Consider the following 24,450-nt stretch of genomic DNA (forward strand, 5'->3'; position numbering starts at 1 on the left):
AAGGATTTAAATAATCAAGCCGATAGAGGTTCGGAGTTATATTGACCAATAAAAATAGCATTCAGCTGTATGGTAGTATTCAAGAACCCTAAAATTTGTCTTAAGCACTTCAGAGGTTAAAAACAGTACCTACTAAAACTACAAACCCACGGCTACCTTCTGACATCTCACTTGTTATCTGTAACGTTGACCTAAAGCTAGCTCCCGTTTCACTTTTGATTGTACTTCCCAGCGTTTGTACTGGATTAAGTCAAGAAATTTCTACAAAATAGAAAAAAAAATCCTGTCAGGTAAGGGGGTGAACTATCTGAATGACAGAGTACAAACTTAATCCGGATCGCAGCCAAATTTTATTTCAGCCCCTGCCAAATTCTCAAATGTTTGCGTTCTGCTGAACTGTTGAAGATTCTACACCGCTTATTACTTTATCGGTAAGTGACTGCTTACCACAAGGAATTGTGTGTACTGCCAAGACAAGTCCTACAGTAGGAAGTATGATATGGTGTTTCACTGGCCTCTCAGAAATGGAACAGGTGCACAGCTTTCTGCTTGGCAGGCTTAGTAAAAATTAGTAGAACTTGAAAAAGTTATATATTAGTCCTCTCCTGGCAATTTTTGGTAGATATCCAAAAAAATCTTAATTTTTATTCTCATCAATTCCTGCTTTTTCTCCTCACACAAGATGTTCTTTTTTAGCAAAATGACTGTTAGTTGACATATTCTGCAGGACACGCAGTTTCCTGCAGTCCAACAAAAATAAAAAAATAAGAAAATCAGTAATTCACCAACATCAGTGAAACATTTTGCAAAGGATAATCACTAAAACTCAAAGATTTTTTTTTCTTTGAAGTAATATAAATTGCACCCTAGCACATTAGAAAACTGACATAAAATTCCATTTCTTCTCCACTTTATGAAAATAATTCTATCAACTGTGATAAGGAAACACTACCTACTTAGCTAAAGTTGGGGGAATATTTATTGACAGAACATTTTCCTTTTCGACATTTGGAATTTGGCCATTTTCCTTTTGGAAAAATATTAATTTGGAAAAAAATCCTCATGGAAATGTCTGTCATGATGAAATGCTGTCTAAATGGTCACTGCTTTTTGATGGTACGTCAGCCTAGTGCAACAAAAATTTTTTGATTCTCCATTTCACTTCAAAATTTTAAACATTTTCATAAATATCCCCATCTTACTTAACAATCTGCATAGAGTAAATAGGAATTATGGAAGGAAAAGGTGGGAAGTCAGCCTAGAACTCACTACTGTTAACTATGTTCAATAGTATCTTCACACAGAGGTCATCCACAATGTCTTTACCTCATTCAAGCCACGCTTGCATTCACCACTGACCTTGTGGAGCGCAGGAGCCATTACGGGCACCAAAAATCCATTGTAAATGTAATTCACAAGCTGGTTACGTATCAAAGGATGTGCGACCTAAGGGGAAAGGAGGTGAGGAAAGACAGACAGAACAGTTCCAGTGAGATTTCAAACAAGACAAGGAAGATACTACTACTGCCCACTACCAAAATAATTTCACATTTAAAAAGCCATGTTAATTTGTCCTTCTCACTAGCATTTTCTGTGATATGGATTCTTAAAGATTGTGTGTTCCTCAAACACAAACTGTGTTTAATTACAGTAAGCCTGCCAACAGTGGGAGAACAGGGCTTTTCAATCTCCCCGTGTGTTGACAAAGACAAATGGATGGACAGCAAAGCGTGCATGCCCATGCATCAAGGAAGACTTGAGATTCTCAATTTAGCTCCTACAACCTTCTCAGGGTCACTTGAAGGTGAACTTGCCATCATTAAATTGTCCTCTTACAACAAGGAAACGCAGAACAACTGTTTTCCTGTGTTTTAAGAGTAGGTAAACCGAAGCGTTCACTAGGCTATGGCGTAAGAACGTTCAGTTCACATGCTCTTCCTCCAATCACTGGGGAAGAAAAAAAACAGAAAAAAAAGAAAAGAAAAAACAACATACTTTATTCAATAGGTTATTAGCTTTAAAAAAATTGAACTGCTATTGGAAGCCAAAAATCCACTTTTATAATGATGCATTCACTATTTTCCACAAAATGAAGCATATTATCAATTAATGCATTTAAAAGAAATTTAATAAGAGCAAAAAAAAATCCCTTCTGAAGCACTCCAGGTTAATATATTCTGTTTGAAGTTTGTATTTAAACTTGAATGTCACAGCCTACATGCAGCCACAAATACATTATCCTACTTGCAATTCTTCCCAGAATTCCTATAATTTATAACCCTCACTTTGAAAAGGGGAAGAAAAATGGTTACCCTTCTTCATGCTGTGATCCAGGGAAAAAGTAGTAAATGGCAAGAGGTCTTGGCTACACTGTCCCTTATTAATCTCTGGCTAAAGTTTTTCAGTCAGCACAGAACAAGCCACAGCACAAAAACCATTCCATGCATTAAGCAAAAATTCCTGCAGTAACTGACTTTTCTTCTGCGCATTGCTGAAGATAGACTATAAAGACACAATCAGGCAGCACTCAGAAACTGCTCTTTTGCGCATGTCAACTTAAGATCTTTAATCATTTTCAGTTTATTTGAAAAGCAGTTTTAAAATTATATATTCTTCTTTAATTCGTCTGCTGTAACTTTTGCATGGACTCTAAAAAAGGTATTAAATATTACCTCCTACAGATATCCTGTATAAAAACACCACTTGGACACATGTTTAAAAAGTCTTTTATACTGCATTTAAAGAATGACAGCTACTATTATTCTCACCTGTTAAATGCTTTAATAGTCAATCAGTTGCTTTACTGTATTTTGCATGCATCTCACTACAACTTATTTTTTATTTAACAGTAAATGTTATTTTCAATCCTATTCAGCACATTTCTTCAAGTAACACATACCTACAGTCCGTGTAGAATTTATATCCTATGTTAATAAAATATTGGGCAAGCGCTCTATAGGGTCCTCTGTCCTTAAAAAATAATACAAAATGGATTTTTCTGGATCAAAGCCAGAAAAAAAAAATCAAGAAACAATTATTAGGAACAGAGTATGTACTCTAAACAGGCCAATCTAAAATTAATAATTTAAGTGCAGCGGTCACTGAAAGGCAAAACAGACGATTTTCTTGTGTACACTGTTATAAGAGCTTAGACAAAGACAGAATGTTTTTTAACACAAATACATAAATACTACCCCCCCCGCCCCGCGTAAAGGCATTCAATTTACTTTTAATATTAACAGTAGTATTAAAATGCAATAAACTTTTTTTTTAAAATAAAGAAAATACTCCCAATTTTGTGATGAAATATCAAGAAGCAGCACAATTATACTGAATTTATTAGAAACATTTGTCATTTGAAAAACAAAAACATATTAATTCATCCTTACAACTGGGACAATCAGCACAAAGCCTTCACTTTATAAGCAACTTATTTAGCGTAACGTACAAGTCCATGCCATCAATAAGGGAAACTAAACTCCATCATTCAAAAACTTTTGCGGGGTATACAAAACCATTGCTTCAAGAGAACAGGACAACTCTGCTCCATTACCTGTATCACAGCATTGCAAAATTCAAGAGAATTCATGAATTGCACAAGGGCTGGTGACAACAGCCAGTCATCTTTCAGTAGACAGTGCCACTCTTCCCCTTTTACTTCCAACTTTGTAGGCAAAGATGAATAGAGGCCACTTAGTCCTGTTGCCAGCACCTGTATTTCAAAAGCAGAAGAGAAATAAGTTAAGTTTCTAAATGTTCATCTGCTTGAATGGCATTGCCGCACAACAAATCATTTCTCTTGCTAGTTTTAGTAACTCAAGAGACTGTTATGATTAATTCAGTTTCCTTTGAAAGAGTTCTGTGGCAGAAAAACGTGAGTATTTTCAAGAGCCTTCTACATATTACCCTTCCTCCAAGAACTGGTACTTATGAGAAAGTGATGTGAAAAAGCAGATTGTCTTGTATTCTTTATCAGAATTTATATTTTTTTTAAATGCTTGTAAAATTATTTTACACTTTCCTTCATTTATCCTCCAGAAGAAGCCATCATTATCATATCTCCATAGACTGTCACTTGCAGATGGTTTGAATGTTACTACTTACATATATAAATTTATATATAATTATTATTAGTTAATTACCTAATTATTATTATATATATTATATAAAATTATTTCACCAGGAAATAGAAAAAACTAGAAATGGAGGGGTAAGTGTCCCCATCAACAAAAATGAAGTTCAGTCTCACTCTGGCCACAGATATGTGTTGACTTCTATTCATAGACATTGGTATTCAGTTGAATCCAAGTCACAAAAAGAAATTTTTAACTGTTAATAATTTCTCTTTGTTCCTTCTTATTTACTTGGAAAAGGGAAGGGAAGGGAAGGCAAGGGAAATAACTTACTGTACAGACATTGTTTCCAGTGCTATTAAGGCTTACAGGTGATCTATGTAGAATATTATCACAAAAGCGCAAAAATGTAATTTTAGTTACAATTTTAAAAGCATATTTCCAAAAAAACATCTTTTTAAGTGTTACTGAATATATCAAGAGCATTGGGAGTTCAGGACCAAACTTTTAATTATTAACATTATTTGAAGCTGGAAATTTTTTATTTTACAATTCTCATCCTTCTCACATGATTTTCTACAACTTCAGGGCACTTTTTAAGATGATGTTCATTTTAATGGGACCATTAAGACTCAGCCTGATGGAAACCTTTTTAGTTTTCATTCAGTGAACTCTTACAGGAATTCGTCTGTCCAGAAATGGCTACTTGGCATCTACAGGGCTAGACAGTCAAAGCCCAGGTGAAACTCAAAGCCCAGGTGAAACACAACTGTTTTATCCGTTAGAAAACAAACACTTGACAATGCGCAGGTCAACGACCCAAGGGTTCATGGAAGGGGATTGAGGTGTTGATGACATGCAAGTGTAACCAATTACAATTGTTAACCTATCCAGCTGAGCAAAGGCTGTCTTTCTGAATGCTTTCCATTTCTAAAAAATCACAAAACTTTGAAGATGGGCTTATTCTGGTGTATATATAATTAAGCCAAATATCATGAAAAAGATAACACTGTGAGAAACTCTGCTTTGGCATGCTAAGCTACTTTTTCATACATAAATATACATATATATATACACACATATATACAGACACACAAACACACATACATAAAACCAACAATAAAAAGTTGCAGGAAATACTACAAATCCAAGAAGCTAAACCGTTCAGCAAACTATATTTGTACAATCATATTCTTTTAAAACAAGGAGCTTTTTTCCTTTCTCTTGGTAGAAGAGCTCCAAGTAAGAAGTTTTCACTAGACCTATTAAAAATATTTCACTAGACCTATTAAAAATATTTATAGTAATCTCCTCCACACTTATACTCACAAACCCAGGCTTCAGACAATTGTAGAAAGGAAAAAAAATCTGAAGAGAGAATTTAAGTTTCTTTTTTGTGGCAATCTCCTAATTAATGTATGCTTGATTTTCCATTGTCTGCTTAAAATTTAATTGCTATTTATAAGCACACACCCTCTCAGTAAGCAAAGTAATTTGATTTTCAGAACTGAGCACTATCCACATTTATCCTTGACATGGAAGTTTAGTTCTGAAGCGCATGAAAACGACCTTGAGCAAAACACACTATTCACCGCTACAAGGAGCACAGAACTCCCAATCATTCAATGTCTCAAAATGGGGAATTCTTTAGCTTGTCCAGCTTACTGGAGTAACAAGTGACAGATGTAGCTGTTAAAATGTGAAATGTTTAGAAAGCTCTTATTTTTTTCTATGAAGTACAACACAAATAGCTCTATGTGAAATCATGTTTCTAAAGCACTGAGAAACAGAGTAGCCATTAGAAGCAAATTTACTCTGTTTTAAATTAAAAATATTTAATTTTTTTCATAGAAGTATGTGGTAAAAATAGGACTACCATTTGAAATAACTAACAGAACTCTCCACATGCTATAAGCAGGTGTATTAAATAATGCACACATACAGTCCACACTACAGAGTTTTAATCATCAAGATGACAGTCATCAATGAAAAAAATATCCTAGAAGGAAGGAAATGAATGAGTTCACATCCTGGGAGAGAAAGATTGGTTTCATTTTTTTTTTGTTTTACCTTAAACAGTGTCCTTTTAGATTTCTTCTAACAATTGTTATGGCAGCCCTACATGCTCATCTACTCTTAGAAACATCTCCAAAGTTTTGTTTTTCACCACTGAGTCACGAGGCTCTCTGCAAACCAATGTCCTCGACTGATATGCTTTGTCTTGACTCAGAGAAGGCACTGACTGTCTATGAAATTTGTAAATCTCATATTTGGTTAAATGATGTGTTGTCAATACATAAGCAATTGCTATCTGGCCATCCTATTTTCACATTTAAGTTCTTTCCCTTTATTAATTCTCATTCCTCCCACATCCATAGTCCTATCTCTGTGCAGTCTCAACTTTTCAAGGGCATTGAAGTCATAATACCTTCTGCTTTTATACCTACTTGCCTGAGTCGTGGGGTATTTACAAATACAATGTTTCATGGAGAAGTTTTGAGATGCTATCCTGCTCAAAATTCCATAGAAATGTTGTTTTCCTGTTATGTGGTGAACTGACAATACCTTAAATCACAGTTACAGAAGCTGCAGGTTAAAACATAAAAATTACTTGACCAAAGATACAGAAAAACCCCTGTAAAAATCAGAAAGCCTTGCCTAAATAGCTTGTCTGTACATTCTACGACAAAAACATTTGCTAGTGAGGTGTTCTCACTGCAGCCTGTCCCCTTCCTTCTTTATAGGTTACTCACCCACAGCTTTGAATACTATGGACAGTTTAGTTTTAAAAAGCTGCTAAAGAAAGTGAGCTCAAAAAATAATATGAAGAAAACCTTCAGGTACACTTTGGCACAAATTTGGACATATGAAGCAGAAGAGATTTATGGTCAGGCCTCAGCCCAGGGCATGTCTATGCTATGCGGTGAGGCATGGTACAGAAAATCCTATGTGCTACCAACAAATTCAGCCAAGTAACCAGAGGCAGCATCATCACAGTGCCACTCAAACGCAACTCATATCAGCAAAGGACTGTGCCACCTGTTTTGCAGTGCAGATGTAGCCTCAGCGACCCTGATTTTAGTGATATACGGCAATGCCACTGATGCCTACAGAGCATCTTCTTTCACCAGAACAAAACCTGGTCCTTGAGCTCATCACACTCAAATTCAAAAAAGACTTCATGCTAGTGAGCTAATTCTATGGCACTGCATTAAAATTTTATTATAAACGTAGGCCACTCTCATTACTGTTCAGAAAAGTCTGATTTTAGCACATTTGACAAGAGGCCATCCTAATTAGAATGATTGTCAATCATGGCTCCCTGCTGTTCGAAGGTTAATATAGCTGGCTTTTATCTTCAGTGTAAAAAGGATTTTTTTTTTAATTAATTGGAAGATGTAATTATGGAAGTTATAGCATAGATCCAATAATGGCATCTGTCTCAGGGACAATTTAAGAACCAAGTTCATATTTTTTAGCAGCATCTATTAAATAAGGTCAACTGGAGTCTCTCAGCACAAGACATCTGATGCAACATTTACAACTGACAAAGGATACCATTTACAAGTTCTGCTTTGGAACTTGTAGGCTTTCTCCAGACTACAAACCTGGCTCTGCCATACTTGTCAAAGGATACAGCAGTCTGAGGGGAAACAGACACCTACGGCTGGAAGAGCTGTCACGTGCAAATGTTTAGGTTGAAGGCATGTTAGTGTAAAAGCACTGAAAAGCACTCTGCTTTAGTAGCTATGTAAGGTTCCCATCCATTTCATTTTTTTATGGAATTTATTAAACTAAAAATGCAAGCCACACAGAAGATAAAAGATTTGGGCCAAAAACTGGCACAAAAGAACATCTTCTCTCCATAGTGATACTTCGTTTTAAATCTGTAGCAGATCTCAAATCTATTTTTGTGATAAGGCATGAAGCAAGTGCAATAGTGCAATGCTGTTTGTTAAATTAGCTTATTTACTTGTTTAATAGCAAAGATTTTCCATTCATGTAATACAGCTGATTTGTCAGATCTAACAACGCAACATTACTACCAAGTTTTGTAACAGACTGCAACATAGCACAATGGCATTATGGTTGAGATGGCCACCAAAATGTGCAGATCTCTGACAAAGAACAAGTCACCCACTTTAACTTCCATCAGTTTCCTAATTCAACTCACTGAGTGACTGCAGGAAAAAAAAACACCACACTTTTGCTGGCCCAAAGGAGGGGAAGGGCACTAGTAGAGAAACATGCAGCAAGACTGCATTTGGGAGTAGGGCCAGCTTAAACAGCATTACAATTTGTAAAACAGCTGTTGGCAGAAATAAAGTATGTTAAAACACATCTTTACCAAAAAGGACAGAACAAGACGAGCAGAATACAAGGGAGATGCCTAGCTTAACATTAAAGACCAAGCAAAACTGGAACAACTTACTGGGCAAAAATAGGTGTTCTCTGCTATGTGGTTTGCAACAACATTGTTTTCTGCAGACAGGGACATTATGAAGAGCAGCGCATCACGAGCCTGTTGGCCTACCGTTCCTTCTCGATGGATGAAGGGAATCAAAAGGGAAAATATGAGGAAATTGGCAGCTCCTTGGTCCTCGCTGGTGTGGAAAAACAGTTCTAGAATGGAAGGATCTTTGGCTATTATAGAGCAGAGCTGGTTCAGGAGGACAACCAATTCTGTTTCCACCGTTGGAGTGGCTGTTCCTGAGCAGGAGCTCAGCAACATCATCAAAGGCTTCAAGATGGGCTTGTGATGTAGCAAAGGCTGATGAGACTGGGTTACTAGCATTTCATACATTTTGAGTTGCTCAATTTTTGTCTCATCAGTGAACTCTCGCCGTAGGCTCCAAAGAAAAAGCTTCTCCATTATGTTTTCTGAGACCACAAATTCTAGAATGGGCCCCATTGAGGCATCCTTTGCTTGCTCCTCAATTAGTAAGAAAAGCATGTGTTCCACATAATTCTGAACAGTGCTGGCTTCATCAGGTGAAATTGCCCCATACTTCGCCTGAGTATTCTTCAAGGGATCATGCTTCTCTAAGATTTTTAGAACCTAAAAAGAGACAACGACAGGTAAATCATTTCAGTGTATGTTTAAAAATATGCACTTACCTATAAGGAAAAAAATATATATACGTATCAAAAATTGTAACACAAGAAGCCCAAACTCTTTTTATGCTTTTAAGATTTGTCTGTAAAGAATCTTCTAGATGTAAAAGTCTCACATTTGGCATGCACGAGGCAAAAGTTAATTCTTTTGTTCACCTTTATAAGCACCTAAATTTGCCACTTGTCTTACTGCAGAAAACTTAAGGTTCTTTGAAGTATAGCTAAACTAGGTTCCTTTAGCCTTCGGAAACTGAGTTTCAATGATGTTTTCAGTGAGCTTCTTAGTCACAAAGGACTGTAATCAAAGGGCTGGCTCTTCACACAGAGTAACTGTGCTCAGGAGCATCAGTATCATGAGGTGACTTGCAGTTGTAAGAGAGGCTGAAGCCCACATACTCGATCTCTCCATGCCACTTCGTATAGAACCAAACAGCCACTTATGCCCATTTACTCCTGGCAACATTCAACATAGATTTACGATTGAGTAGTAACTGTCATCCCAGTACTTAAACCCCCTGGATTAAATTCTGTTCTGTATGCAGTCAGTGAAGCTCATTGTCTGTGAAACAACCACCGTATTTAGTCCTTTTGTGGAGGATAACTGCCACAAAACCAAAAATACAGCAGGTCCTCCCCTAACACAACAGCATTATCGCAGTTCAATGACAGAAGGTGTCTCTTGAAAGATGGCTCTTCCAACACTGGAAATATCTCAGAAACACCACTGCCCTTTCCTGCCTTGCTTCTAAAGACAGCAGAAGCAGCAAAAGCAGAAGCACAGAAATCAATTTTACATAAACTGTTATTTATATTACTGTAGCAAATAAGATCTATTATGCTGTTCAGAGCAAAACATCTTTGCCTACAAACAGTAAAAATCCCGATAACAAGCAAACAATTTTTAGAATAAGTGCATAACCTTTATCTGTCCATAATAAACAACCCTGCATACAGCTTGGCTCCCATACATCTAATGCTTTACAGAAGATAGGCAAATCTTACCTAGGACAAGGAAAGGAAGCACAGAAGTTTGTAACAGGGTACAAGTCCCAGTGAATCACTAGGAAAGCCAGTTAGAAGATATAGACCTTCCATAAGATATTACCATGTCATAATACTTCCCTTTCAGATGCAAGTCTGGTGTTCAAAGCGTGATTAGTAAAGCCTAGCCATACCTTAAAACATCAATTACCTTTGTATTTTAAAATGTTTAAACGTAGTAGATGAAGTTGTTCCTCAGCAATTCAGGATTACCCCGAAAAGCAAGACTGAAGCAAATTCATGTTAATGCAATATACTTCAAATCAATAAAACTCAATAGCATTACCTGTGCCCAGTGTGTTCTAAACACTATCATGCATGTTTCTGGGTCAACACCTTGCAGGCTCAGACCCTGCCGTTTTTTTCTGATACTGGTTCCAGAGGACATTATAAGTTTTCCAAAGGTCAACCGTCTAGGCCATGCTGGATTTCCTTTGAAAATCCTGTACTTAGTAAAAGATGTCCAAGCATCGCAAAGAGATCAACATCCTGTTTTGAGCTTCAGTATCCACAGAATTCTGTTTAAGGAAAAACAACACAAAACACATCTGTACACCAATTTTTATATATATATATATATATACACACAAACACACACACAGAGAACGTACTTAAAGATATCACTAAAGCATTTATTTTAATTCAGTTGGAGGATAGAATTTCTTAAAGCATGTTATTTGTGACCACCATCTTAAACTTCTCATGATAAGAGTTTTTAAGCCTCAAACAGGTCTTTTGAGATCAGTAATTGAATTAAGGTGCTACTCAAATACAACAAGCTCATGCAGTAAACATCGTATGCATACTTTATTACATTTTTTTTTCTTTATGTTTTTGCCTTCTGATCACGTCTCTGTTCAGGGTAGCTTAATAACTGTTGCATAGACTGTACAAGTAAAAATGTACAAGTTCTTTCTACATTTTTAAAAACAGTATTTCCGTGAATAGATAAAATTGTGAATACTTCGATTTTTTTCTGTCGGAAAACATATCAGAAACAATTGGAAATATCTGTAGCATACCATACACAGGTAGAAAGATGCACTTGTATCTACACCAAAGGACAATAACCAAAACCAAAGGACATAAAAAAATATAAAACCAAACCACTCTCATGTATTCAAAGTCAAATAAATTGAGATGTCATATTAGAGGACTATAAGACCAAACATTGGCACTTTCTTTTCATCCATTATTTAATATCCTAGATATCTGAGTATTAAAGTAGTTGCACACCTGCAGGGAAAAGTTAAAATGAAACAAAGACAGATATCTTACAGATATTTGGGAGGCTTAAGAGAACATATTATTCCCTCAAGCACCAATATCTAAGTTACACAGTTCCCTTTTTTTTTTTTTGGTCCCTCCATCAACTTCAATTTTTTATTCTTCTTTTGCAAACAGACTCTGCTATTAATTTTGAGCCATAGAAAAACAAAACAAACAACAACAACAAACACAGTTAAGGAAGACAACAAATGCACTACAGGTTGCTACAGCTCGTGTACAACATAGAAGACTTTTATGCATTTTGAAATGCTCTCTTTCTCCAGTCTTCATTAGGATCCCAAGAGTCCTGGATATTCTTTGGCTTAGTCAAATACATTAGGAGATTTTTCTGCCACAGTCTATATAGCAATTCTTTGCTACCGCAGTAGGTATTTCTCTGCATGTATCTTAAAAGATAAAAATCTTTCTCTACAGTGGACATCTCTGCTCCCTGCAGGTGTGCTCTGCTTATATTTTTGAAATTGTTAGCAGAAAAAAACATACTGACTGTCATAAAAGTAACAGCAAATTTTTGCTGCATTCAGAATGTCCAAAAAAAGTCCAGGCTACAGCACTAAGCTTTTTGAGACAAATAAAAAACAAACAGAAGTTGATTATGCAGTCTTAATACCCCCTTGTTCCCATGTATGTATGTATATTCTCTATGCTTGAGATTCAACAAGATTCAATTGCATAAAAGGGTCTTCCCTCCCACCCCCAACCCTTGCTTCTTATACCACTTAGAATACATATTATGCATTTCCTAAACACTGTCATGCAATACAATTAACATGATCTAATTTATCTCTTTTGCTGATAAAACATTCCTTGCATGGAAAGGCCAGCATGAACCCGAGACAGTTTATCCATTTGGGTAACACTCCTTCCTAAACAATGCTGGCACCCCGTTACCTAATATCTTTCTAATATCATAGCTTTCCTAATATCATACCCAACAATCCAAAGGAATATTTATTTGACCTCCTTTGGACCACCTGTTCACTTCATGCCCGTTCCCCCTTCGCCAGCCCTCTCCTCCAAACACAAACCTTCCCACTTCTGTAGCAGCTGAGCAGACTCCTCTGGGCAGAAGTGCCCTTCACCACACAACCCCAATTCACCCTTCAAGCAGATCTGTCCTGTGCATGAAATGAAGCAAGCAGCTTTGGAAAACTTAATGTGATTGTGTAATTAAAGATGGTATCATAAGGTGCAGCAAGAGAACTTAATTAACAAAGCAGAGGCAAGTTCATTTCTGGAATTTACTAGTTTTGAGTTGTTTGACTTTACAACTTGGAGGTTGTTTCTGTAGAGTTTGCACTTGTTGAAGAATTTAAACAGAAGAAACTGCTATTACACATCTCGATATCACATGACAGATTACCATCGTTACGATACCGAGAGTAGAATCAGAAACTTCAGGTCAGCCTCCACTACTTAAGCAAACAGCTCTAAGGGAGATCATGGCTTTCTTCAAGACTGCCAGTAAAAACCAAAGGCTGGTGACGTAAGACACTTGAGATACATGCAAAGCTCTAGGATGTAATATACATGGGCAATCTAAAACCTGTTACCTTCTCTTCTCATCCAACATGTTCTAATCCTCTGTCCTCCCTAACCTTTACAGCTTTTCTTTCTCATACATCATGCCTAACCAGCCCCACCCTTCACTCCACCAGTTCCCAGCAGCATGCATTCCCTCCCCATCAGACCCTCCTATAAAAAAGAGGAAAAGATATTTTTACTACTTCCATCTTGTAGCTATCAAAACATGGGTTTGGAGGGCAGAGGTGCCATACTCGTACTTTGATCATTACAGACTCCTGCAACATTGCTCTACTTCTCTGCAGCTATAAGAAGGCCTAAAGTGCAGGAGTGGCTCAGCACAGACGTACAGAAAAAAAAGACATCCAAGCACTCACCAGCAGCGAGGTGCTATTTCATGGTACATCTCTCACCACACATTCAAAACACAGCAACGTACCAAGAGCTCCAGCGACAGAGCCAGTTACATTTGTGTGTCCAGATCGAAAATTCCCTTTCCACACAAGACCTACTTCATGACTAACATTTATGTAAGAATTTATAACCACCTCTGTGTTCTTGAACAGTGAAGTCCCGCCTCTGTTAAAAGCTTACTGCCTAGGCAGATCACCATGGCTCTCTGCGCTTGTAGTATGGGCATCTAGAAACGCCTGTACTACCAACCAGGGGAAACTTTTAGGAAGGTTCCCTTGAGTTGCTGTTGCATGCAGCTTGCCCAATCCATTTATGAGATGTGTTTTATTACCTGCACAAATGCTACCCCATTGCTAGATGAAGATCTTCACTAGTACGCAAGTGACAAACACCGTAAAACAGCAGATTCACCTCCTGCATTTATGTATTATAACAAAAAACTGCACTTACCAGTAGATTGCACATACATATGTCACAAGATTGAAGCCATTTAAATGTTTAATAACAAAGAATCGTGAAAAAGATCATTCATCCCTTGGTGATGAATAGTAACCTCTCAGACATTAAAATTCAATCAGAACCAGTTTATTCGGAATGCTCACTCCTACCACACAAAGTCATTATAAACAGATTGTATGAAGCACGGAATGAAGAGCAAAACTACCAAATTTAAATTACTAGCTGAAAACAAATCACTTTGTCTGCAGCAAATGTTAAGTTGACCATGGTTAAGTTCGCTTGCATCCAGCTCAGCTATGGGATCAGAAATTTAAGTGTGGTGAGAGAATACAGACCTTCCCCTCACAGCAGCAAATACTATGGCCTTTTAATTATCTCTAATTTAAAAGTAACTAGGCAGCAGCAAGCAAGACTGCATTGTCCAGTAACATTTCTAAAATCAAATCAATTCTCTTAAGGAAGCAAATATTTCCAGTCTGGAAAGTATCTTGGGATATCAGGATTTCTTTCGTAAGACAAAACACTGATAGACTGTACAGACTTCAAAGACTTCAGAGTTGGTAATACTGTTTCAAAAAGCATATACAGCTTTTTGACAAGTGGTCACAGAATAGATCCTAAAAACAGTGTACTATTTGAAAAAGGAAAACAATTAAATTGGAAGAGATGCTATCTTTTAAGATACCTATCTACCTAAAGTTAGCTTGCTCTAGGTACAGTGGCACTAGAAAGAATATGTTCACCGTATTTGTGGCAAGTGGGTTTTTCCACTGGATTAGTAGGTTTTCTTGATTATTTTGCAAGGCTGAATGACAAATAATCTGACAAGACAAATAATCTGATTATACTGAATGCAAATTTGGGAAAATTAATTAATTTATAACCACCAATCAAGGAAGAAAGGGTAGAAATGAACTCAGTCACCACTACAGACAAGAATAATGGTCTATTTTAATCGGTTTAGGGTTGAAATACTACAATAATTTAGCCTTTCCTCTCCACTAAATCCTAGTCAAGGCATTACTCCATCAATTAACAGACCTGATGAGTGGAAATACACCTCTCCTGCAGTCCATCCAAAATCCAACTTCCAAGAACCATTGCTCAGTTTAATATTTTCACCCTGCTGTACAATAGCAAAACCTTCTTAGCAGGTAAATCTTTCCATAATTCAAGCATATCCTACCAAACAGTCATTTAACATTATTAAAAGGCAAAGTCCACTTACATATGCCTTCTAGAGCTATTGTAATTGCCTAAACTGACAAGACTTTTGTCTCTAATCTTTACTGTCATACACAAGGTTCCCACACCTACGGCCAAAGTTTTATATACATAACAATCCCAATGTGGAATGGGAAGCACATCACACACATGAGGAAATGAGTTTCAAACAGACAAGTCAAATTCCCCCAAGATCTTCCTATATTTTTTGAGTAATTGAACAAAATTGCATCATTTCAAAAGCTTTTGTTGGGTTTATATTAAATACCTTTCAATGGGGGGTTATTTAGTTTGTTGGGTTTTCTTTTTTTCTGCAAATCCACTTAACTGTTATATATACAAACGGGATGTTAACAAGCACCTGTGTTCTCCCTGAGGAGCAGCAGAGAAAATTGTACAGTCACAAACCTAGATCTGTAACCACGTCTGTGGAATCTCTGATAAGTAAATGAGGACGGAAGGAAGAGAGCAGAAATCTTTACCACAACCTAACTGATTTGCCTTTTTTAAAAAAAATTAAAAATAAAAAAAAAAAAGCAGCAGTCATAACTACACTGAGTAGCTTTAGATTAACGAGAAGATTGAGACCTAGCTGTTGGACTTGCAGAGGATACTTGCTTTCAGTTTTCCTTCAGAAGCCTGTAAATCATCAACCCTTTTTCCACAGCTGATTACAGGGCTGAACTCCCCAATCAACAGAAGTACTTATTTTATTGCCAAGTACACTGGAAGAACAGCCCAGCTGAGAATCATCTCTTGTCAAGCCCACTCCCACTGGAACATCTCTTCAGAAGTTTCACTTTTGAATTTAAAAAAGTAGCACAGAAGTTTGCAGGATCGGGGCGTACCAGGCAATGCACACCATACAGACAAAAGATGTGCAGACTACTATAGCAAGGCAATATAGACCCAAAATATGCTGCAAGGCTCCCCTGTTTAATCATCTAAGTTGTCTTCTGTTGAATCTCTAAGCTGGTGTGTTCTCCAACAGTTCTCGAGTGCAACTGTACTTCTGGTACTGGATTCTGCATGCTTTTGTCCTGCTGGCCAAAGCTGCCCATCCCTGTCAATCCAGAGACAATAGAGAGCTGGATAAGAAGCTTCAATGGAAGTGAAAGAAACAGCAAATACCACAACATTTTCATGGATCAGTGTGGCATAAAGGGGCTTGAAATTAGACAACTTCAAAGAAGCAGAGGGAAATTATATGGTTTTAAGCGTAGCTATACAATCACTTTTCTGCAGTCTCTGATAACTGGATGAGGGAGAGCAGGCGAAAAATGAGTGGCAAATTTTAGCAAGCCTCAACTTAGTTCCAGCTTAAAAGAGACCTTGTTCAAGGTTTGTTTATTTTTGATCAAAAAGAAGGCTTTCTGCATATATTTGTCAGCTTTTCTTTAGGGACTATGATCCAGGAGAGGGTGTAAATTTTATTAACAAGAGTATTTCAAAGGAAAACAGTCGCTGCATTATAGGATTCATCCTGCTTGTGGTAAGTTTTGCTACAGAAAAGCTTACGAAGGAGAGTCACATCCTCACCCTTAATGGTCCTATACATTCAGTACCAGAACGCAGAAGGATTACAGCTTGCTCACTGGAGAACTGGAACCAGGGTGGGTAACTGGGAAAACAGTGGTTAAAAGCCACTGCACCGGAGAGTCCTGGGCTTGCTTAAGTACTACTCACAAAAGTTCTACTAGCAAGAAAACTACATTAACAATTTAACACTTTAAGATACACTTTTTTAACACATTAAACTATATTAACACTTAGCTTCCTTCTTCATTTGTTCTTCCATGTTTTGATGCTGCAGTCCGCTAATTGTCTTGTCCTTTGTCTACCTCAAGCAAACACTTCACATTTAGTCAGCTTTCTTCTGCCTGCCTGTGCTACCCAATATCTGCAAAGACACTGCCTTCCGTGTGTGGGTGGGAGATGTGTTTTACACTTAAGCAGATAGCTTTATCAAAGCTCAGCAGAGAAGAAGTCACCACAAATTGTAAAGCAATGCAGTTAATCAAAGTATCAATCTGTTCTCATCAAGCACAATTTAATCCAACCCACTAACATGAAAAGTGTGACTTGTGCCCACCGAGACCACAATAACAAGATGTATCTCATGACAGAAACTATGCTCAGTAAGTTTTATAAGGAGATGAAAACCTTACTGTCACATTTACGGTCAGCCTGCTGCAGTTAAAAACGCAATGCATCTTTTCTGAAATCTCTGGAGATGTACACTACTCACATGTTTATTGGGGTTTCACACCAGCTCAGATAACTAGCTTCACGTCCTATGTGTTAATTGTTAGGGGATCCAGTTTATGGCCTTAAATAAATACATGGCTCTCCAGGCACACGAATGAGCGATTTCCCCAGAGTAAGCACAGCAGCAGTGACGGCCCCAGCTCAGCCGTGCTGCAGTGGCACCGTGTGCACGTAAAGGGCAAGCAACGGGATCGACTCACACTGGCAGCCTGTGCACTGGGGCACAGGCTCTGCCAAATCCCGAGACTACAGCAATTTCTGCTGCATTGGTTGGCCAAAATGAAAGAACAGAGAGGCCAGTTAGGCAGTATGGTCCAAAATGCATTGATGCTTTAGGCTAACATTACATATATTGGGTCTAGGTAGGTGCACAAGTAACCAGCAAAGACAATTCATCAAAGGGCGTATTACCAAAGCCAGAGAAATGGCAGCGATTGCTCAAGGGAACGGTAATTAAACAAAGCAGAATACCTGTCAGAGACCTTGACCTCCTCGAGGAGGGCTCTATTTACCTGATACACCACGGGGCACGTTCAGCCACCACATTCATTTGTACGCAGGCAATTTTCCTGGAACTCAAGAGCACACCATCACTGAAGCTACTCTTGCAAAGACCCTGGAGGAACGAGCTATACATTCATATCCCTAGGTCATAAATCTGAAGCTAAGGAAGGGCTGGGGTTGCGAGGAAATAAGGTTGCAAATCTAGTGGTATGTTTTGCTTCCTTTAAAGAGCGATAAGGAACATAAATCTGCTTGTCTGTTATGTTTGATCTCCCCCACATCGGGCTTACTACAGAAAGGCATCAATTCAGTAATAATTAGTAGTTAAAAACACAGATTATGTTGGCTAAAAATGTAAGAATAAAATGGTAGCTGTGGTTCTTAACATCTAAAATACCTATCTCTATTCTTTCCTTTGACAGTAGCACTCAGTCACCACGTGACTGAGCTATCTTGCCAGCTACTTGCAGACAACAGCTACAAAAGGGGGATTAGAACCTGAATTTAAAACTGAAAAAATAGCATCTCAGAAAAGTTTGTTTCTACCTATATACTGAAGAAAGTAGATGTCATTGAAATTGATTCAAAGTCTTTAACTCCACTGGTTCATTCCCAAATCACCACCAAAATTGCTGATCCAAGAAAAGCACGTTTCCAGAGAGAACCAAGTCATTAACGTGTCTGATGGCCACAGACTGAAGTGTTTGCTGTTGTACTGTGTGAGACAGGCATTGCAGGCAAAAACACAACTCAGTTTACAACTGTGTACGGTGAATATGCTTTCCTATCAGATTTCAGAGGGAAAGAGAACAACCCCAAAGGGCAAAAAACATGTCACTGAAAGAGAGCTACTTTGCACTCCTTGGTTCATAGAGGAACTGCACAGATCAGCTGCTGCATCCACACTTTTTTTTTTTAATCATCATTGAAGTGAATTATTGGGAAAAAACAGTTGTTGCCAACCTCCCCACCTCTACTGTGAATTTGTAGGGGTTTATTTCAAGATTTATCACCATCCAGGAGTGGGAGGGAGCTGCACACCAGAAAGCAGATGCTTAACAAAAGCTACTTTATGTTCTGGTTATGCTAGTGGAAGAGAGACATCAAAATGATCCAACTCAACCTGTAATATCAATTTTGCTTTCCAAGATAATTCTGACATCTGTGTGACATGTTAAGTCATACAAACTTGGCCCCAACTCACTCATATTTTGGGACAACACTAGCTTCTTGAAGTTGTGATGATGAAGTGAACAGAACTCAGAACCCTTTTTTCCTTTTTTAAAGTTTTGGGTTTTGTTCTTTCTTTTTAAGAAAGGTAAAAGAAAGTGTCTACAGTTAAAAGTACAAAATAAATTCATAGGAAATAATTAAGTTGCATATCTGGAAAAGCTTCCTGACAGGAAAATAAATGAGGCTAGCTCAGCAGGGGAAGGCTCTATGCTCTGAAGATTTAACACTGTTTTCAGAACACTCACGTACAGAATAGGAAATACAATCTTCCTGAGAGAACGATGCTCTAGAAAACAGTTATCAATATACACATAATTACCATATGCAGATTACAGAAAACAAGATTAAGTTATATATGTTATGGCTACAGGAGCAATATGTAAACAGTTTTTCAAGTGCTTTGTATAACATGTCAAACTATTCATTACAATAAGCATAAGTCATCCAAGACTAATGTTCTTGACTCTACAAAATGACAGTAAAGATGACATGTGCGCTTTCAGCACTAACCTACAATACAATGTAGATCCACATATTCTAAACTTTCCACATATTTCATAATAAAGAAGCCATAAAGATTTCTTCTTTCCAAACTCTCAGATGATTCTGCAGATTCTAAATACAGTTCAGGCTCAAGAATCAGTAAAAAAAAGCATTAAAAGATTACCTTGATTGCTTGATCAATAAACCAACCGGCTTCCCCAGAGGTTTGTTACCAAGTTTTCACTGAGAAAAGAACTTCCACTTTGCAAATGGAATTCTCTCTCATTCACATGCACATGTTACTTCTCTTCTACCCGCCTCTCTCAAATTAAAAGCCCAGGAATAGGACAGAATATACCATTAAATCAAAACTCCTAGGTATGCAATGAATATTGCATGGTTGTTAACACACTACTTATTCTAGAAACATATTTATTTCTCTTCTCAGGAATTCATTTGCAATACCAAGCTGTTTCTTTTTCCTTAAAAAAATAATAATTTTACAACTGTATATAAATTTAGGTAGCTATCTGTTACACAATAAAAACCTCCCACATTTCTCAATATGTTCATTATAGTGCATGGACTATAATAGTTGACTGCCTGACTTAAAATCATCATTTATCTTTCTGTACATGGCTGCCTGAAACTACTCATTTTAGAGAGAATTACCCCCCCAAGATACTTATCCACCAAGTAAAGATTATTTCCTGCTCTCTGAAGTGATACCCTGTTAGTGGCGCGATGAATTAATGAATGAAGGGAATGACCAAAAGCATGTTGTTACACAGCTTCAGGACAACTGTTTCATTACATTGTAGGATGGCAGCAGTCTGTCACAAATTACTTAGGAAACCTACTAGGCTTAATGAGCTACTAAAACCTGAAAGGTCATTTTCATATCTCACACTATGTACTGTGCATCACCTGACATCAGGCAGAGGGTTGTAACAGAATGTTAAATCTAGTGGACTGACGCTTATGCATGTAAATCCATTTTGTGGGGTTTTTTCCTCTTTTAAAAAACGAAGCAAAAAAACCAGAGAGAACAGAACATTGCGTGAACTACCATTGTTTGCATCAGGCATTTGCAATTTAGCTTAGAGAAAGCTCCAGAAGATAGTGAACTGCCTTTCTCCTAAATTATGTTCCACACTTGGCGAAGAGAAAAGCAATTGCAAAATCCTTTTTCATTTCCTTTTTATGACTATCAATTGCCAAATTTGGGGATAACAATTGAATTAACATTATTGCCTCAGATGACGCCCACAAATCACTGTAGCACACTGCTCACTGAAAGATAGGGATGAGAAAGAGGAAGAAAAAAAGGCAAAATAAGCACTCCTTACAAAATCCTAACCTATCCCTGCAGCTCTCCGTTCCCACAATGCACGAACCCCCAGCTATTTGGTCCCATAGGAAGATGCACAGAAATGCTGCTCTCAACTCTCCCCTTCTAATCCAATTTAAAGCAGGCAAGCGGGAGTTGACAATTCATTTTATATTAATTCCTACTGCAAAGTCAGGAATTTCCATAAGGTAACACTTCACCCATCGCTGAGTACAGCTGCATGGAAAACCTGCCTCTCCTCCTGCAGCAATGCCCATATTTAAAATTTTTAGCACAGATTTGCAAGTTGGATGGACTTCGACAGGTTATGTCTTTCTATATGTACTTTGAATTTTTCGCTTTTAATATACATGCTAGCGAACAGCAAAATCCAAAGTGAATTGTTGGCATTTTTATTATTTTCAGCGCATAAAAAGCCAAAGCAAAAGAAAAATAACCATGTTATTGAATTTATATTTCCATTTCCAATCAGTTTCACTATATTTTATACATTTGGTAGATGTTTTTCCTTCTAAGTTTCTCCAGCTTTCCCAGGAATAAAATGATTTGTGTCAACATAAACAGCATCAAGCTGTCCATTATGCAGAGTACAAATTAATTTATCTCTGATCTTATAACACAAGTTTACTCTGTTATGAAAATACGTTATACACCTATACTGTCCTGTCTTCCACAACTGGAAACCGAATGCAATTACAGCATCTTCCATTCTCGTGACCATCTCTGTCTGAATAATAAGGCATACGAATGCACTGGCAAAGAAGAACTATCTATTAGTAGTCTATACAACACTTGCTTCAGACAAGTTGTCAGCTTTAAGAAAAAAAATAGCTAAATAATCAAGTAAAGAAACAATTAAAAAAAAAAAAGGAAATCCAACACTGACAATTCTGTATATTTTTTTTCAGTTTTGCCTTTGAACCTTTGGCAAAAGGTGAACAGAATTAGAGGTGTCCTTCTAGTCCAGTGAGGAATGAAGATAAACTAGCAGCTTCCACACCCTAGAAGGCAAGAGAAGGTAAGTAAAAGCCCTTTCTGAATTGCAAATGAGGACTGCACATCTTAAAAAGGGGGTGCTCTGATAAACAAAGAACCTCACAAATTTTGGAGGAGAACAGTGTCTACTAAAAGGTGGGGTGAACATCAGAAGCTACTAACGTATAATTTATTTACTATTAAAACTTTCTAACACTTGGAATGCTCAAAATTGACAGCCTAGTAAAGACGACAGCTGGATGCCAGCTCTAGCAGGAACACTTCTCTGTGCAGATAACAGCAAGTCAAACCACAACCTCTCCCATTTAATCTTGTAGCACCTAAGGAGAAATTTAAAGGCGTGGGAAAGCCCAGGTTCCACCCAGCGACAGGTTGTTCCTATTCCTTCCCGCACACCTCCAAAGGCGGGGAGTGTCTGTGTGTGTCTTTGGGAACCGTGCTGCTTCTCACCTCTGCTACCATCCCTCCTCCTGAGCTTGTGGAGCTGTACAAGTTACAGTACGCCAACACTACTTCTGTTTGTTTTGGTTTGTCGTGGTTTTATTTTTAAGTAGCTGGGGTGTACTTATCTGCCATGCCTGAAATCCAGCGTCTTTCCTACCCCATTTCTCCTCACCCCAAATTTTCATCTTGACAATTTTCTTGAAAATTGGCACTATGTATGCTACCCAAAATTGCAAACTGAGCCTGAGACAAAGTTACATACGGCATATCAATCCTCACAGAGCTCCGAAGGAGAAGTGCAAGCTGAAGGCAGGAAGTCTGAAGAGGCATGTGACCGTCAGTCTGCACGCGCACGTCTTGAGCAGCAGTCAGCTGTAACCACAGCATCTTTGAAAGCAGGACTCCCATTTCATTCCTGAGCACATGTTTCTTGAAACTAAATGACATTTTTTTTCTAGCCTCTCATTTAAGAGAGGAAATAGGTTATAAGAACTAGACAGCATATGTCAATCCATTTTTTGTATTATCAGTTATGAAAAGTACTGTAGTATATGCAAAACTATTATATTTACCAGTTATCCCTCTGCTGAAACTAAACCTATAGTATTTCTACTGTCTCAACACATATTGCCATCTCTGTAATCTGTTTTATGTTTTTCCACTTTTTGCTGTTTTATCTCCAAGCCCATCTCTCCCCACAGACACCATTTTACTTGAACCATAATTCACGCCATGGCCACTCCAGTAATGATGCACTTCAAAACTGTTTCTGAATATGTCTTTCCACTAGTCAGCATTCAGCTATCCCTGCTGCTCTCGGGCATTCTTGCCCTCTGAACAACATTAACCTCCAGTCACTGGATGTCTCAGGAGGCATTTCATTGACTTTGTGAGAATTTGCATACAATCAAGTGTCTGCTCTGAAAAAGTAACAGAAAATAAATGGTGTTATTAGTAAGACAGCACTAAACGAAACATATATGAGTAAGGACAAATTAACAAAGTATGGCAGAAAACTTCTCTTCAGAAGTGCAGGTACCAAAAGCATATCCACCTGCAATAACTCATGCCGTAATAAATAAGTTAAGTGGAAAGAACCAGTCCCCAAAGTTGCCAACACTTGAAAATTCAGCTCGACTCAACACGTACAGGTGAGTTTGCCCCAGTGCTTCCACATCCTCTAACTCAGCAGGACTGGGAGCCGAGAGTCACAGTTGTCTCTAACGGGGGAAAAGCTGAGCTTTCCCTGTGACAGTGTACCTACCTACCAACTCGACCATCAGTAAGATTAATGCTAAAAATAAAACACAGCGCTGCGATGTACGACTACTAGCACAATAAACCCACCACCAGAAGCAGTAAATTGACTCCGTGGACCCATGAGGGCTGTAGCTACTGCTGGTGTAGTGCTGTATTTTAACAGTTGTCCCATCTCACATCCCTCAGAGTACTGCAAAGGGTTTTAAGTACCAATTTCACACAGGATGGTAAGAAAAGAGATAAATCTTGTACCGCTAGCAACCATTTAAACAATGGATCCTCTCATGATAGAGCATTCAGCAATATCTGAAGTATTATTTTAATGTTGTTCTGCAAAGAGGTGCAATCATTTAAGAAATCAACCTGAGAAGATTAGTAGAACATTTTCAAAGTAAAGACTACGTGAAAGTAAACGTGAACCAAATCAACTTACAAGTGGAAGTGATCGCGTTTGGTTGTGGCAGACACCAGAACCAAGTGTTCAGTCACAACTACCAAATCTTACATTTACTGGGAAACCTTCAAAACTTGAAAGTTTCTAGACAGACTGAACTAATTTCTTTGGACTCGAGCAAGATTTGTATGAGCAGTTGGGTGGGAAAAAGTAAAATTCCCTCGAATCTATTAAATTCCCTCTTAATCGCTCTGAATAGTGTACTGGAGACACAGTCATCCTCACAAGCCACAACAAGGAACTGCCTTCAAGCCAGGAGACTCAAGTTCTCCTCCAATTCTCTTCACTCTCCCGTAAGATGGGAGCAACAGACTTGT

At 37.8% G+C, this 24,450-nt stretch overlaps 1 protein-coding gene across 22 annotated transcripts in view; it reads right to left on the reverse strand.

Moving 5' to 3' along the window:
• The window catches only part of FHIP1A (FHF complex subunit HOOK interacting protein 1A), a 95,880-nt gene that overhangs the window by 35,962 nt on the left and 35,468 nt on the right, over positions 1-24,450 (reverse strand). For all 22 annotated transcript variants that reach the window (XR_013950204.1, XR_013950205.1, XM_080589396.1 and 19 more), the window contains 4 exons: positions 10,516-10,747; positions 8,506-9,132; positions 3,554-3,712; positions 1,360-1,446 (listed from right to left, as the gene is read on the reverse strand). Coding sequence is in view for 20 of the 22 variants with exons in the window: in XM_080589396.1 (XP_080445522.1) it covers positions 1,360-1,446; positions 3,554-3,712; positions 8,506-9,132; positions 10,516-10,617 (975 nt within the window). In the remaining 2 variants the exon portion in view is untranslated. The remainder of the gene's footprint in view (positions 1-1,359; positions 1,447-3,553; positions 3,713-8,505; positions 9,133-10,515; positions 10,748-24,450) is intronic.

This window comes from Anser brachyrhynchus (assembly GCF_964034855.1).
Source record: "Anser brachyrhynchus genome assembly, chromosome: 4".
Lineage (NCBI taxonomy): Eukaryota > Metazoa > Chordata > Aves > Anseriformes > Anatidae > Anser > Anser brachyrhynchus.